General features: G+C 44.4%; 1 protein-coding gene across 1 annotated transcript in view; it reads left to right on the top strand.

Annotated features, from left to right (window-relative positions):
- LOC139408935 (CBP80/20-dependent translation initiation factor-like) overlaps positions 1-14,989 on the top strand; it is a 128,871-nt gene extending 113,882 nt beyond the window's left edge. Inside the window, 2 exon segments of the mRNA XM_071153423.1 lie at positions 11,214-11,267; positions 12,162-14,989. Coding sequence (XP_071009524.1) covers positions 11,214-11,267; positions 12,162-12,380 — 273 coding nt within the window. The 3' untranslated portion in view covers positions 12,381-14,989.
- The last annotated feature ends 2,397 nt before the right edge of the window (positions 14,990-17,386 follow it).

Here is a 17,386-nt window from a genome sequence, read left to right as displayed (position 1 = left end):
TCTTAAATAGAAAAAGTTTGGAACCACCAAGACTCTTCCTAGAACTGGCCGTTCTGCCAAACTGAGCAATCGAGGGATAAGGGAGGTGACCAAGAACCTGATGGTCACTCTGACAGAGCTCCAGAGTTCCTCTGTGGAGATGGGGGAACCTTCCAGAAGGTCAACCATCTCTGCAGCACTCCACCAAATCAGGCCTTTATGGTAGAGTGGCCAGATGGAAGCCACTCCTCAGTAAAAGGCACATGACATCCCGCTTGGAGTTTGCCAAAAGGCATCTAAAGGACTCAGACCATGAGCATGGTGGTGGCAGCATCATGCTGTGGTGATGGTTTTCAGCGGCAAGAACTTCGAGACTAGTCAGGATTGAGGGAAAGATTAACGGAGCAAAGTACAGAGAGATGCTTGACGAAAACCTGTTCCAGATTGCTCAGGACCTTAGACTGGGGCGAAGGTTCACCTTCCAACAGGACAACGACCCTAAGCACACAGCCAAGACAGCGCAGTAGTGGCTTCAGGACAGGTCTCTGAATATCCTTGAGTGGCCCAGCCCGAGCCCAGACTTGAACTTCATCGACCTGAAAGTAGCTGTGCAGCGACTCTTCCCTCCCAACCTGAAAGAGCTTGAGAGGATCTGCAGATTAGAATGGGAGAAACTTCCCAAATACAGGTGTGCCAAGCTTGTAGCGTCATACTTGAGACTGTAATCGCTGCCAAAGGTGCTTCAACAAAGTACTGAGTAAAGAATCTGAATACTTAGTTTGTAAATGTGATATTATTATTTTTTAATATATACATTTGTATACATTTCTAAAAACACGTTTTTGCTTTGTCATTATGGGGTGTTGATGAAGGGGGGGAAACTATTTAATCCATTTTAGAATAAGGCTTTAATGTAACAATGTGAAAGTTCATTGGGTCTGAATACTATCCGAATGCATTGACCAGGGATGGCCCCAGTCTGTTATGGGACAGAAGCCTGTGACGTGACAGACCAATCAGGACTCACCTCTCGGCATGCCCAGCCCCTGCATTATCTCAGCCAATAGAGCTCGCCAGCTTATAGTTCTAAAAAAAATGTAATTAATTAACATTTTCTACCTCTAGTTCGTTGACCGTTCCTATGTGGGAAAGAATGAGGTTTTGGGATACACGCCAAAAATAAGTTCTGGCTTAGGAGTTCTTATGTTTTGTTCTATGATATATCAGTCAGTTAACATGACCCTTATACATTTTGAAGCCTTAATGTGCTTTATGTGCTTGTGTTGATGACATAAATGATTCAAAATTCACAAATAAATTAGCTGAAGATTATCTCATAGAACAAAACAGACTTTATTTTCGCTGTTTATCCCCCCCCCCCCCCCAAAAAAAAACCATTAAATTCCCCATAGGATTTGGCCAACGAGCCCTGGCGTAGATAGCCTCCGTTAGTGCCAACAAAACAACGCCATAAATATTGCTCTTTATCAGGGCAAGCCAGGAAGGATCCTGTCCTATTCGCTATGTAGTGGAGTGCTTTCTCCTTGGCTCAACTAGGCTTGTAATTTAAGCTTGCATACCAATTTTTTATTAAGGCACATGAAAGTTCACATGTTCGAGAAGGCATTTCTGGACAAAGAAATATATATATTTTTTAATTCAAGCGGCCTTGCTGTGAAGTAGGGACTAGCTTCAAACGCCCACTTTCCTGAATCCGGTCACAAATGTTTTATGAGATTGAATAACGCATTTGGAGGGATCTTAGACCATTCCTCCATACAGATTCTTTCCAGATCCTTGATATCCTTAGTCTGCCCTCATTGGCTGCCTTCTTCAATTCAAACCACAGGTTTTCAATGGGGTTAACATCTGGAGACTGAGGTGGCAATTGAACATTTTTTATTTTGTGGTAAATTTACAATTTCTTTGTGGATTTGTATGTGCGCTTGGGGTTATTGTCTTGCTAGAAGATCCACTTGCAGCCCAATTTCAGCCTCCTGGCAGAGGCAACCAGGTTTTTGGCTAAAATGTCCTGGTACTTGGTAAAGTTCAGGATGCCAGGACCAGTGAAAGCAAAATAGCCCTACAACACAGAGAGCTAATATTAATAACATGCATGTCAATCTCTCCTGGCTGAAAGTGGATTTACTTCATATTGACATGTTGAATGCACCGAGCTGTCTGTCTAAACTACTGGCACAAAGCTCGGACACCCATGTATACCCCACAAGACATGCCACGGGGTCTCTTCACAGTCCCCAAGTCCAGGACAGACTATGGGAGGCACACAGTGCTACATACAGTCATGACTACATTCCACATCAAGTAACTGACGCAAGCAGTAAAATTAGATTTAAAAAAAACGGTCAAAAAACACCTTATGGAACCGCGGGGACTGTGAAGCAACACAAACATTGGCACACACAGACAAACGAAAACATACGCGCACTATACATACACATGGATGTAGTACTTTAGATATATGGTAGTGGTAGAGTAGGGGCCTGAGGGCACACAGTGTGTTGTGAAATCTGTGAATGTATTCTAATGTTTTAAAATTGTATAAACTGCCTTAATTTTGCTGGACCCCAGGAAGAGTAGCTGCTAATGTGGATCCATAATAAATACAAAAAGATCCACCACCATTTTTTACCGTCGGTATGAGGTACTGCATATACTTCTGTTTTATGAAGCCAAACCTGCCACTGGTGTGCGTGGCCAAAGAGCTCTATTTTCATGTCATCTGACCATAGCATTGCCTGTGGTTTGCTAAACAGCATTGGCACTTGGATTGGAACCAGTGCTATGGTCAGATGACATGAAAATAGAGCTCTTTGGCCACGCACACCGGTGCACTTGTATTAGTATAAAAGCATACAATATACTGTAGCTCAGGATTTGTATTTATTTTATACAGTCTTCTTTGCTCATCTTTATCAAGGGTGCCAATCATTTTGGGGCTGAGTGTATGTTAATCCTGGGATGAATGACAGGGTGAGAGTGAATGGCTTTCGAGAATTACTTTTTAAGGTGGAACTGCCTCACCAACCACAATTTATAAAGTTCTGAAAATGTTTAGCCTTGTTTCTTTTGACTGATGCCTTTGGAACCACGGAGCTAAGGAACACCACCAATGAGAATAGAGGTCACATGTCAGTGAGTGACAATACCTTAAAAGATGTCACACAGGATTCCCGAGCAGAATGTCTGTGGACATCAGGGAGTTTTCAGTATTCATAGGAAAGGAAGTGGGAATGGGAGAATGCGGAAAGGAGTGGTGGTTGGGGGTTCTGGTGACAACCTGCACATGTGGTGCTAAATTCAGTGTAAGTAACGTTAGAGCTTGGCAACCGTCAGTCTACCAGGTCTCCAGGTATGTCATTATGGGCATGTCTCAGTTTATATCCCCAGTCCCAATGCTCAGTCTAGGAATTATTTCCTAGTCCCAGTCCTACTGCTGAGACTATTCCGAAGTCTTCAGTAATTACCACAGATCACCAGTAATTCTTCCTAGCAGCCATCTTGCACACGAACATAGTGAATACACACACACACACTTCAGCAGGTGACATCTGCTGACAGATAGACAAAACTGGAATGGCATATAACCATTGTAGTGCAGTTACTTGGTTACTTTAGAATCTAAAAGCAATACATCTTTTGATTATAGCTTAGTGTTGTTTTCCCACAGCATTCTATTAAACCTGTTAGCACCGCTTCATTTAGTAACGTTAATCAATCCACAAATACACTAGGTGTTGCTATTTGATTTATGTTCACCTTTCTGACTACTTCGTAACTGTAGTGGAAACTATAGCCTTTGTTACGTACAGTATGTAGGCCCCAGCCAGGCAGTCTCAGTTGAGCTGGTGGTGGATTCTGAATAGCTAGCCTCATCATTGGGCTTAGTAGTGTAGCTGTGTACACCTAGGCCTGCTCTCCTGCCCTGCCTGCCTGCTCATTGTCCTTTTAATGGGTGTGTGAGAGAGACCAGTGTTAAAGCTCTATCTCCCCCTTAACCTCCTAGATGGTAATGTCCAACTCCGTCAGTAACTCCCACAGTGGAACGGCTGTATTCAGAATAATGTCAGTCCTAACAGAATATACAATAGGGAAAGGCTTTAGTTAGAGACAGTGAGAAGATACCATGTTTTATGGACCTCTAGCCCTATTACAACATGTAGAAAAGCGGCCAACGGAAGATCTCTTGTTCAAATTGCACCATTTATTACATGTCTATCCCTACTATTTGGTCCAAAATGTATTAATTCAACCCCACAACCTCTCAACATTTTAGTCCATTTGAGTGTGCTCTGTTTTACCCATAATAATCGAGTTGAAAGTCAAAGCTCTGTGCTGGTGTCGTTGGTTGGTTTCCCGTGTAGGGATATGTCTTGCAGTACTTTTGACCAGAGCCGTATGGGCCCTGCTCAAAGTTATACACTATAAAAGGAATAAGGTACCATTTCGGGGGAAGCCCAAGTTTAGTTTCACATGGCGGGGAAAGGGTAATTATTGTGGCTTGTCAGCCATTTTAACTCCCAGCCAGACCCAGACAGTGTCCAGGGCCTTCCCTGGTCTCTTTGATCATCCCTCTCTCTCTGGAAGGACCCCCCCCTCACAAAGAGCTGCTTGTCTCACTGTCGGCCCCGCTCACACACAAACATGCGCTCGCATGCAGACACACACATACATGTCATATACACACAAACAGACAGACATAGTCACACAGTCCTCTCATTAGATAACCGCAGACAGAGCAGGGTTGGGTTCATAAGGCACCAAACGGAAGACTGAAACGGACTGAAATAGGGACTTGTCCTTAAAGATTTTTTTTTTTTTTTTTAATTTTCTGTTGCAAAGGTTTTTGCTACAGTGTGCCCTAATGGATACGACCTAGAGGAGACCAGATGCACACAGCCAGAACGTCCCCTGAGTTGGGAACAAGCTATTTTTGTGATGTCATGGCACAGGCAAACAACTCTGCTTTTCTTGGTAGAGGAGGGTGGAAGGAGATGAAGCTGCAAATTATGAATTGGTTGAGTAGGTAAATGGTATACAGCTAGTTCATGTATTTGTTGTACAAGTCTAGAGAATGTTTTAACATGTGGAAAAATGGATTTGCGAATATGATTTGTTACAGGCTACAGGTAGTAAAGGTATTTATTTACAGTACCAGTCTACATTGTAGAATAATAGTGAAGACATCAAAGCTATGAAATAACACATATGGAATCATGTAGTAACCAAAAAAGAGTTAAACAAATCAAAATGTATTTTATATTTGAGATTCTTCAAAGTAGCCACCATTTGCCTTGATAACAGCTTTGCACACTCTTGGCATTCTCTCAACCAGCTTTATGAGTTAGTCACCTGGAATGCATTTCAATTTACAATTGTGCCTTATTAAAAGTCAAATTGTTGAATTTCTTTCCTTAATGCGTTTGAGCCAATCAGTTGTGTTTTGACAAGATAGTGATGGTATATAGAAGATAGCCCTATTTGGTAAAAAGACCAAGTCCATATTATGGCAAGAACAGCTCAAATAAGCAAAGAGATATGACAGTCCATCATTACTTTAAGGAACTTTGAATGTTTCTTCAAGTGCAGTTGCAAAAACCATCAAGTGCAATGATGAAACTGACTTTCATGAGGACCACCACAGGAATGGAAGTTCATTAGAGTCACCAGCCTCAGAAATTGCATCTCAAATAAATCCTTCACAAGAGTTCAAGTAGCAGACTGTTCAGATTAGACTGTGTGAATCAGGCCTTCATGGTTGAATTGCTGTAAAGAAACCACTACTAAAGGACACCAATAAGAAGAGACTTGTTTGGGTCAAGAAACACGAACAATGGACGTTAGACCAGTGGAAATCTGTCCTTTGGTCTGGAGTCCAAATTTGAGATTTTTGGTTCCAACTGCTGTGTCTTTGTGAGACGCAGAGTAGGTGAACGGATGATCTCCGCATCTGTGGTTCCCACCGTGAAGCATGGAGGTGTGGGGGTGCTTTTCTGGTGTCGCTGTCAGTGATTTATTTAGAATTCAAGGAACATTTAACCAGCATGGCTACCACAGCATTCGTCAGCAATACGTCATCCCATCTGGTTTGCGCTTAGTCCCACTATCATTTGTTTTTCAACAGGACAATGACCCAACACACCTCCAGGCTGTGTAAGAGCTATTTTACCAAGAAGGATAGTGATGGATTGCTGCATCAGATGACCTGGCCTCCACAATCACCTGACCTCAACCCAATTGGGATGAGTTGTACCGCAGAGTGAAGGAAAAGCAGCCAAGTGCTCAGCATATGTGGGAACTCATTCAAGACTGTTGGAAAAGCATTCCAGGTGAAGCTGGTTGAGAGTGCTGAGTGTGCAGTGCTGTCATCAAGGCAAAGGGTGGTTGCTTTGAAGAATCTCAAATAGAAAATATTGTTTAACCTTTGTTTGGTTACTACATGATTCCATATGTTTTATTTCATAGTTTTGATGTTTTCACTATTATTCAATGTAGAAAATAGTGAAAATAAAGAAAAACCCATGAATTAGTAGGTGTGTCCAAATTTCTGACAGGTACTGTATGTTCTTCACAGTTAGAGTGATGTTTGTTTTTGTGCACAATACATCATTATGCTCTGTAGATGTTCACCTATCGCTATGTCCTTCACTGTGACCGAACTATTCATATTTCCTATAGAAAAAGAACATTGGCCTTGCTTTTCAAAGCTTTGATGCTTGTACTACTGTATAGGATCGTCTGTGTGTCATTATTCAGGCTAGATATGAGACCGTTCACACACGACAGTCACACACTTATTCAGGCTAACGGACACACACACGCCCCCCCCCCCCCCCCCCCCCCCACAAACATGCACACTGTTGCGCATAATGACACTGCTCTGCCCTCCTATGAACAGTGTTTATGGTGCCATTGGTGCGTGTTCTGCCAACCGACAGCCTCTCTCCCCCCACTGTACTGTAGCATAGTGCGTTTACTGAACAGCAGGGGTTAGCGTTTGATGCTTCTCTTTTTAGTCTGTCTGCTGCTGCCGCCACATTCTGTTGTCTTGCCAGTTTGGCAAAAAAAATATTTAATTTCCTTAACTGTTCTTTATCCCTCCGCATGTAAGAAATCAGAGGGAAAGACAGACACACACAGCATACACACAGACAAACTCCTTAGGGGAGCTGTATACACACAGACAGGCTGTAAACTAGGGACCTCATTATAATCTGTTTCAGTCTTCGTCAGACAGTGTTCATTCTGCCTGAACGATATTCTCTGTCAGTGCAAACGTGTATCGCTGAGAGAGACAACCTACACAGACTGCCTATACCAGAGGGCTAACTCGCCTTAGGGTTCTTATCCGCGGTGGTCTTTCCATCATCCAGCCTTTTGTCCCAGTTACAGATACCATTCCATCTGTTCCTACAAAGACAACCAGCCCAGATAACAAGCTAGATAACGTCACAATTCCCCCTCCAGACTCTACTCCTCACAGCTTCATCTTGAGGGAAGTAGAAAGTAGCACATTGTGGTTATTTTTTCTCTCTCTGGCCTCTTTTCTGCATCCCCTCACCTCTGTGGGACCTGACCATACCCTCAGGAGACGTGATGTCCCCATCCTCAGCCCGCCCGGTGAGGTTGTGACCCCCTTCAGCAAGGCAGTGTGACTGGCTGCTCTGGGACAGTGTAGGGCTCTGGTCAAAAATAGTGCACTATATGGGGAATAGGGTGCCATTTGAGAAGCACCAGAGGACTCTTGCAGGAGCTCAGGGAGCGTTAGCTTAGCGGTCGCTGTGCTGTACTGTGCAGCAGTGTGGAGTGATGAGGCTCGGAGGACCATCTGATAGCAGGCAGTTCCCTCAGAGCCAAGCTAGGATACACAGCTTTCACATCCCCACACTGCCCCCAGGGGGCGACTCTGAGAGACACACCAAAGTTAGCACCAAGCTACCTATCTACCACCTCCACAGGAATCTCTACCAATAGGGCTAATGTGTGTTTGTTATAATACATAGTTTGTGCAAAGCTACTTTCTCCTGCCGACTTTAGTTTAGTAAGGCCGAGCTAGCTAGTGCAAGGCTTTGAGTATGGCTTAAGCATACCACCATGTTACAGGAGTTAATTTGTAGGGCCATGGGCATCATTTCAAGTCCTTGGGACACAAAGTAGCTCCTCTGACCCAGTTTCTTCCATCACAGTTCCAAAATCCCTTCATCCTCCTTGGTGGTTTCCCCACCAGCCACCACCACAACATAGCACTTCTCCCCTTCTACTACTTTTCTGCACGACACATGAAGGATGTTCCTTTTCCATGTGGAATATTTTTGTTTGTCTGAACTGGCCCACCTGCCCCAGCTTCTCGGCTCCCGCGCACACAATTCCCCCAGAGGTGAAAGGTCAACGTCTCTGAGGGCTGGCCATCGATTGGAGTGGTTGGTGCATTAAGCTGTTAAACCACTCTTAGTTGGTTCAGTGGTTGCATCCCAAATGGCACCCTATTCCCTTTACAGTGCATTCGTAAAATATTGAGACCACTTGACCTTTTCCACATTTTGTTAAAATTGATTACATTTTTTAAACATTCTCTCATCAAAGCGAAAACAGATTTTTGAAAATATTTTCAAATTTATAAAAAATAAACAGATTTTACCTAAGTATGCAGACCCTTTGCTATGAGACTCGAAATTGAACTTTGGGTACATCCTGTTTCCGTTGATCATCCTTGAGATGGAACTCTTTGGCCTGAATGACAAGCGTCACGTCTGGAGGAAACCTGGCATGTTTTTCAGTGGCAGGGACTGGGAGACTAGTTAGGATCGAGGGACAGATGAACGGAGCAAAGTACAGAGAGATCCTTGATGAAAACCTGCTCCTTCAGGTCCTCTGACTGGGGGCGAAGGTTCACCTTCCAACAGGACAACGACCCTAAGCACACAGCCCAAGCAATATTGGAGTGGCTTCCTGGACAAGTCTCTGAATGTACTTCAGTGGCCCAGCCTGAGCCCGGGCTTGAACCTGATCGAACATCTCTGTAGAGACCTGAAAATAGCCGTGCAGCGATGCTCCACATCCAACCTGACAGAGCTTAGGAGGATCTGCAGAGAACAATGGGAGAAACTCCCCAAATGCAGGTGTCCCGAGCTTGTAGTGTCATACCCAAGAAGATTCAAGGCTGTAATCGCTGCCAAAGGTGCTTCAAGGTACTGAGTAAAGCATCTAAAATACTTACAGTATGTAAATGAGATTTGTTTTTTATTTTTAATAGATTTGCAAAAATTTCAATAAACCTGTTTTTGCTTTGTCATTGTGGGTAAATTGATGGGGGGAAAGCTATTTAATCGGTTTTAGAATAAGGCTGTAACGTAGTTACACGTTAAGGGGTCTGAATACTTTCTGAAGTAGTGTACTATTAGGGGAATAGTGCCATTTGGGACACTCACAGTGTGTGGGAAATAGCTCAGTATTTCAGGGTAGGAATTTGCTTACTTACTAACTCCTTCTTAAGCAGTTTAAGCACCACCATGCACCATTATTTCCCTGTGATGAAGCGAAACTAGCTCATGAGAAGTGTGTGTGTGTGTGTGCGCGTACATGCCTACTTGTGTGTTCTGAAAGTATTTTTTGGCAGCAGAGTCACCAAATTGAATTTGTTCTCTGACAGTCTCAGAACAAAGGCGGACAGATCCTGCTCTGCTCTCCTCTCTCTGGTCCATATGATCTAATTGTTTGTAGTTATGCACCCAATAAAGATCTGCCAACACAGTCGCACAGCCTCAGATAGCTCAGCAATATATCCTTATGATGTTTGGACCTGACTGAATTTACAGCCCTGTTCTGCTCGTCTATGTTCTGTTCTGTTCTATGTTCTTTTTGGACTGAGCTGGACATACACACACACTGAGCTGGATGTTTAGTGAGCCGAGCTTGCCTCCCGGGTGGCGCAGTGGTTGAGGGCGCTGTACTGCAGCGCCAGCTGTGCCACCAGAGACCCTGGGTTCACGCCCAGGCTCTATCGTAACCGGCCGCGACCGGGAGGTCCGTGGGGCGACGCACAATTGGCCTAGCGTCTTCCGTGTTAGGGATGGTTTGGCCGGGAGGGATATCCTTGTCTCATCGCGCCCCAGCGACTCCTGTGGCGGGCCGGGCGCAGTGTGCGCTAACCAAGGTTGCCAGGTGCATGGTGTTTCCTCCGACACATTGGTGCGGCTGGCTTCCGGGTTGGATGCGCGCTGTGTTAAGAAGTAGTGCGGCTTGGTTGGGTTTTGTATCGGAGGACGCATGACTTTCAACCTTCGTCTCTCCCGAGCCCGTACGGGAGTTGTAGCGATGAGACAAGATAGTAGCTACTAAAACAATTGGATACCACGAAATTGGGGAGAAAAAGCTGTAAATTCAAAAAAATATATAATGTCTCGCTCTCTCTCTCTGGCTGTCTGTGTGTGTTTGTTTTTCCCTCTCATTGTCAGTCAACCTTACAGACAGAGAGACAACCCCTCCTCGGTGTGCATAGTACATTTAGAGTACCATCTCTGCTCTGGGTATACACTCGGTGTACAAAACATTAAGGACATCTGCTCTTTCCATGACATATACTGACCAGGTGAATCCCGGTAAAAGCTATGATCCCTTATTGATGTCGCTTGTTAAATCCACTTCAATCAGTGTAGCTGAAGGGCAGGAGACAGGTTAAATAAGGATTTTTAAGCCTTGAGACAATTGAGACATGGATTGTGTATGTGTGCCTTTCAGAGGGTGAATGGGCAAGACAAAAGATTTAAGTGCCTTTGAACGGGGTATGGTAGTAGGTGCCAGGCGCACCGGTTTGTGTCAAGAACTTCAACGCTGCTGGGTTTTTTACACTCAACAGTTTCCAGTGTGTATCAAGAATAGTCCACCACCCAAAGGACATCCAGCCAACTTGACACAACTTTATGAAGCATTGGCGTCAACGTGGGCCAGCATCCCTGTGGAACACTTTCAAGACCTTGCATTGTCCATGCCCGGCTAATTGAGGCTGTTCTGAGGGCAAAAGTGGGGATGCAACTCAATATTAGGAAGGTGTTCCTAATGTTTGCTATACTCAATGTTATCGGTCTCACTCTCTGTGGAGCTGTGTTACTTTGAGCCAGCCATATATAAAAAATAATGAAGTATCATCTCTATAAGAGCCATACTCTCATCATCTTTGTTCTCTTCTGTACTCTCTGTCTGTCTGTCTCTTACAGCTGCTGGAGTCTCCAGAGGTGAAGGAGGATGCGGTCCTCTGTTATTCTATGGAGGTATGTACTTTACTTTACCATACTACTGAATGTCAATACGGTCCTTCATATGTACTGATGCCTCCTACAGCTGCACACAGTCATTTATGAATAATGAATTGTTATGTTATGTGTGATAGATTTGTTTTGAATGCACAGATAACTCAAGCCGTAGTAGGAGTGTGTCTGTAGTGAGGCCATTTTCTCTGTCTGGATGTATTGAAGGAATCTAACGTCTCATCATGAATTATAGAGTGACTGTGAGGTAGTGTAGAGGCTAAGAACAGAGTCTGAAACTCCCTGAGTCCCAGCGTGTAGACTGGAGCTGGGTTGGAGAAAGGGGGGCTAGGTAAGAGCTCTGTTCAAGGGAGAAAAAGAGAGCGATAGGGCAGGCAAGGTGGGGCGGCAGGTAGCCAAGTGGTTAGAGCATTGGGCCAGTAACCAAAAGGTTGCTAGATCGAATCCCCGAGCTGACAAGGTAAAAAAAATATGTTGTTCTGCCCCTGAACAAGGCAGTTAACCTGTTCCCCGGTAGGCCGTCATTGAAAATGTGTTCTTAACTGACTTAACTGAGGTAGCTTTAGAAAGACTGCCATAGCTATAGTGGAGCTAGTCAGTAATTGCTAGAATTTTCACCTTGAATTGTATGGGAAATTGGGAATATCAGACAGACAGACAGGCCAAGGTTCCTATAATGGGACTCCATCCTTCTGAGACAGACATCTGTTAATGAGCCTGCCCCCTGCATGCCACAACTCAGACAGACACCCCCACTCTTTAGTCAGCCGGCCACGACCCGTCTCTCAGACTAGCCTTCTTAATATTCAGACAGCTAGACATAACCCCCGACTCCAACGCCAAGTCACCTCTCCTCTTTTCCTCTCCCTCTCCTCCTCCCTCATCCTCCTTCTCTAGCTGCAGTCCACTGGTCGTCTCCTGGAGGAGCAGCTTCCAGAGATGATGACAGAGCTCCTGGCTGCGGCCAGGGACAAGATGCTGTGTCCAGCCGAGTCCCAGCTAACTCGCTCCTTGCTCATGGAGATCATCGAGCTGCACGCCAACCACTGGACCCCTCTGGAGGACCTCACCACACAGTACTACAACAGGACCATCCAGAAGCTCACCACCGCCTAGCCCCTCAGGCACATGGAGGCCTGAGCTGGGTTGATGGCTGGGATGCATGGGGCTGGACTAGACATGGGACTGTACAGAGTCGCAGAACATAATTGGTTGGCCCCATACCAGACAGCAAATGCGTTTAGGTATAAGGAGATGGGACTGACAAGACATACAGACAGACTTGAAATCCATGCAAAGACGAACACTACACCACACACACAGACAGAAGAGACTGGCGACTGGCCATGCAGCCTGCACACATTCGACGGTGGGGGCGTATCTGGTCACTGAGATGGGTGGAGGACAAAGAGACGACATGATGTGTGTGTGTGAGGGGGGGGTTTGGAACAGCAGCCGCCTGTCCTTGGTGAACAGTCTCTCCTCAGAGGTTAAAAAGAGAAGAAGCAGGGGGGTCCAGGGAGATATCTTTCTCTCTGTGTTCATGTGCCAACCACCCTTCCTCCTTTCTGTCTTTCTCCTTTATCTATCTCCCCTCCTCCTCTCTGTCCCAGACCCTTTCACCCCAGGGTCTATGTGGCTGACTGGGGGAGATGAGAGGGGAGGCAGGCAGACCTCCCTCCAGTGGGCCAGGTCAAATGTCCAGACTGCAGGGCTAGGTTCCAGTAAGGCCTGCCTTTGTCCCCCCCCCCCCCACTCCCCAGAGGCGCTTTGTGTGGCTGAGACACTGGCTGGCGCACTCTGGATTGCTGGCTGGGTAGCAGATGGCTTCTGGCGCCTCAGTGGGCTGGCTGCAGACACCCTCCCAGTCCCACCTACACTCCAGCCAAGGCCAACCCATCCTCCAACCCAGGCTAACACTAACCCAGCCAGGCCGCTGACAGACGGGGGCAGTGGGTTTGTCCTGGGGGCCAGTGGGGCTGCCGCGGGGGGCTGGGGATTGGGGATTGTTGGGAGGCGCAGCAGACAGCAGCATCAAGCCGCTGATTTAGTGGGGCTTTTGTTGTCATTATCATTTTCAGAGTGGTTTAATTTTCTCTGTCCATGCTTTTGTTACCTTTGTTATTAATTATATTATATTATTGTTACTATTATTGTATTATTTCTTTTAAATCATGTACTGTAAATATGTATGATAATGGAATATTTTAGGGTAGAGGTATTGCACAGGTTTGATTTGTTTTGCACTGTTTTAAGGTGGTTACTTGTTTTAAGAGAAAAAAATAATTTTTAACGGTGGTATGGATAAATACTAGCATTAAGAAGAATCAATAGGTTTGAGGGGTTGGTTGACTAGAAAGGGAAGGTTTAGCCAGAAGGAAGAATCAAAGAAATTATGGATTTGATGAAGTCAGTCAGACTAGTGGCCTTGTGAACTATAACTACATTTATAGAGTTGCGTCCTTGCTGTTTTGAAAGACAAGGCCAAGAGAGGTGGAGAGTGCTTGCCGAGTGACCGAATTTAGTGAGGTTATTTATTAGATTTTCTTCCTGCAAAAAAACAACAACAAAAAAACGAGCCTGATACAAATCGCTTCTTCAAATGTTCTCCTGTTCAAGCAGCCATTTTGCAGTGTTGGACATTTTGCAACTCTATCTGTATGATGATGAAGTATTTGCTTTTGAGAGAGAAAAAAATCAGTTTCATTTTACAGATTATAAAAAAATATATATTTATATATTTGACAATGTAGTTAGCTAGTATGTTATTCGCATTACTCTGGCTTCTGCAAATGTGTGTACAACACTATTAACATATCAACCCCATCATCATCATTATGTAATCCAATTAAATGTAATCGAATATACAGAAAATACCAGTATTTAAGACAACGAAGCAAGCTCTAGGAGGGCATGGTGCAAAGAGAGGCGAGGGCTACGTCCCCTTTATCAACCCTTCCAAAGTGTGCACTTGTTCACTTCCCTTTCCTGATTTGAAAGGCATGACTGGTATAAGAAATATGATATTCTAGCCATGATGATTAGCTATAGGGTTGTGGTTGTGTGGATAGGACGTGGCCTTTCCATGTGTTCTTACTATGGCTTCAGCTCATGTTGAAGGAACTGTTCTTTCTGCGGGGCAGTCTTTCAGTCCTAGTACTACTAGTGTTACTAGCTTCTGATTTCCTATTGACATTTTTTTTTTAAGGCATCAAGAATTCAAATCTTTTAAGGTAGGCACACGTCCAAAACAATAGGGTATTTTAAAACAGATAACTGACTAAATAAAGGAAACACCAACACTGGGGCTACCATGAGCCAGAACAGCTTCAATGTCCCTTGGTGTCGATTCTACAAGTGTCTGGAACTCAATTGGAGGGATGCAACACCATTCTTCCACTAGAAATTCAATCATTTGCAGGTGTTGGTGAACGCTCAGGGAATCTCCCTTAAGTGTTCAATTGGGTTTGAGATCTGGTGACAGAGACGGCCATGGCGTATGGTTTACATTGGTTTGATGAGCATGAAACATTCAGTGGCCAGTCGTGCCCTGGGGATGGGGTTATTGTCGTCCTATGGGGGGCATAGCCATGGTAGCCAAAATAATGGCCTGCGCAGTATTTTTATACATGACCCTAAGCATGATGGGATGTTAATTGCTTAATTAACTCAGGAACCACACCTGTGTGGAAAAACCTGCTTTCAATAAACATTGTACTCATTTACTCAAGGGTTTCAATTATTTTGACAATTACCTGTATATACAAACCCATCTGTCTAGATAAGTAGATAAGGTGAATTTCATTTTAGTTTGATAAAATACAATGGGTCTTGATTTTCAGTGACTAAAATTGTGATTCTGATGATCACTTGCCTGGTAAGTGTGGTATAATGTTAGATTGTAAATAATGCTATTGGGTGATTCCATATGCAAAAGAGTGACTCTCCTCTGTGACACTGGGCCTCCCGGCGCCCTCTGACCTTAGACCTTTAGGTTACATGACTCGCCCTACTATTGAATGCGACGCACCTCCATTTGCATCTCATTGACATTGGGAGGTATATGGTATAGCATCATCACAGCGTTGTAACCCCAGCGAGGCGAGACTACCAGCCAGATGGTGCACAGATAATGAGCTGTAGAATTTGTGGAAGTTGTTGGTCATCAATTTTATTTTTTATTAAGCAATTTAAAAAATGTACTAACTGAAGAGGTTAAAAAAAAATGTGGGTGTTGTACTATGGTTTTTAGCTGCCTGAAATATTAGGCGCCTGTATTGACGCAGCCGCTAAACGTTCTCACGGTCTGGACAATTTTATTTTCCCATTTCCTGAGAACATCTCCCCCTTCACTCCACTGTTCAGCCACTAAAGCCTCTTTATTTTAAGAAACCATCTCTTATGTCCGGAGGATGTCTTGTTTTGCATACTTTTTTTTGTTTTGACTCCAACACAATCTTCTTCAGAATAAGTAAGGATGTAATACCTGAGAAAAGCTCTTTCCTCGATATATGCTCTGCCACATGTCGCTATGCTCACAATGAGCTCTCATTCTTCAGACACAGAATATTTATTTAACTAGGCAAGTTATTAAGAACAAATTCTTATTGACAGTGACGGCTTACTGGGGAACAGTGGGTTAACTGCATTGTTCAGGGGGCAGAACAACAGATTTTTACCTTGTTAGCTCGGGGATTCGATCCAGCAACCTTTCGGTTACTGGCCCAAAGCTCTAAACACTAGGCTACCTGCCACCCCAGTACACACTGGGACTGTCCTATATGAATCATACTACATACTAATGTCATCTCTGTTAAAAGGTTTTGCATACTTTCAAAATTGAGTATTACCTATAGACAGTATACTATATTCTATGTGTCTGACTAGTTGTATGACTGGATGTCCTTGGCCCATTGTGTTGCCTTTGTTAGGCCCTGACCCAAACCCGGGGCTAGCCTGTGGCGTCAGGAGGGCTCACTGAGCCTGGGTTCACTCCCCCAGGGGCCTGGGTCTCTGAGCTCGCCCCTGGAACACAGGCAGGTTCCTTCAGCGTCCGTCCACATCAATCACTGTCTGGGGATGTGAGGGAGGAGAGGAAAGGGTGGTGAGACGGGGTAGTCTACTTCTGATATAGGGGAGAGGGCATCAAACATACTGGGAACGTTAAGGGCATGTGAAATGTTACTGCTCATGTCTCCTCCATTTTCTAATGATTTCTGGTAAATATGCATTAAAGATTTGTATAGCTGTGTGTGCAAATTGTGATTTATTATAGACAGTTCCACTCCGCTCTTAGGGCGAGGAGTAACAAAATGCACACACTGATAATTCATCTCACAACATGTGGACTGTTCAATATATGAAGGTGTCTTCATGTAAAAATTATTATCTTTAGAATAGTTTATTTACCTTTAGTTGAACAGGAAAGTCATATTGAGCCTAAAGTATCTTGAACATGATCCCCTGCACATACATAAACTAACATCAATAGGCAAGAATAGATAAGTACACACATCAAGATACACAACACAGAAAATTAAAACGAGCACATTCTTCATTACAAAAATCCTCTTGTCAGCTGTCTGAATTGCCCTAGGGACACCAAAGCATCCAATTGAAATGTCTTTTGGAGATTATTCCAAACATGGGGTGCAAGGAAGTTAAAGGATGATATACTCGAGGCGTTGTATCACTTTGTGTTCTCCTTTAACAGGTACTGAATCTTTTTAATAATGCACACCATTTGATACACACAACCCTGAAATGATACTGCGAACAGACTGTCAGACACCCCATCTGCAACCATGTTTGTCTCCAGTCTCCGCCTCGGTCTCTTGTGTGTCTTATGATGTGGATGCTGGGTGAATGACGAGCACGGCCCTGTGCTAATGGTGTCATCGGGCCGAGGGGAGATGGCTAAACGGAGGATGGAGAGACTGCTCCCTCCATCCCTCCCTAGGCTGAATTAGAATCATGGCTAATTTTGCCCGCGCGTCGGAGGATAAACAGAGAGGACCATGCGGGCTGGAGACTCATCCAGCTAGCTACGTCTTCCAGTGAATTAGATCGCATTACCAAATCACAGTAGGAGTTCATGTTGGCCAGCCAGTCTAGACTATCTG

Source organism: Oncorhynchus clarkii, chromosome 5 (genome assembly GCF_045791955.1).
Source record: "Oncorhynchus clarkii lewisi isolate Uvic-CL-2024 chromosome 5, UVic_Ocla_1.0, whole genome shotgun sequence".
NCBI classification, from domain to species: Eukaryota; Metazoa; Chordata; class Actinopteri; order Salmoniformes; family Salmonidae; genus Oncorhynchus; species Oncorhynchus clarkii.
The sequence above is the reverse complement of the archived record's forward strand: the minus strand, read 5'-3'. Positions and strand labels throughout refer to the sequence as shown.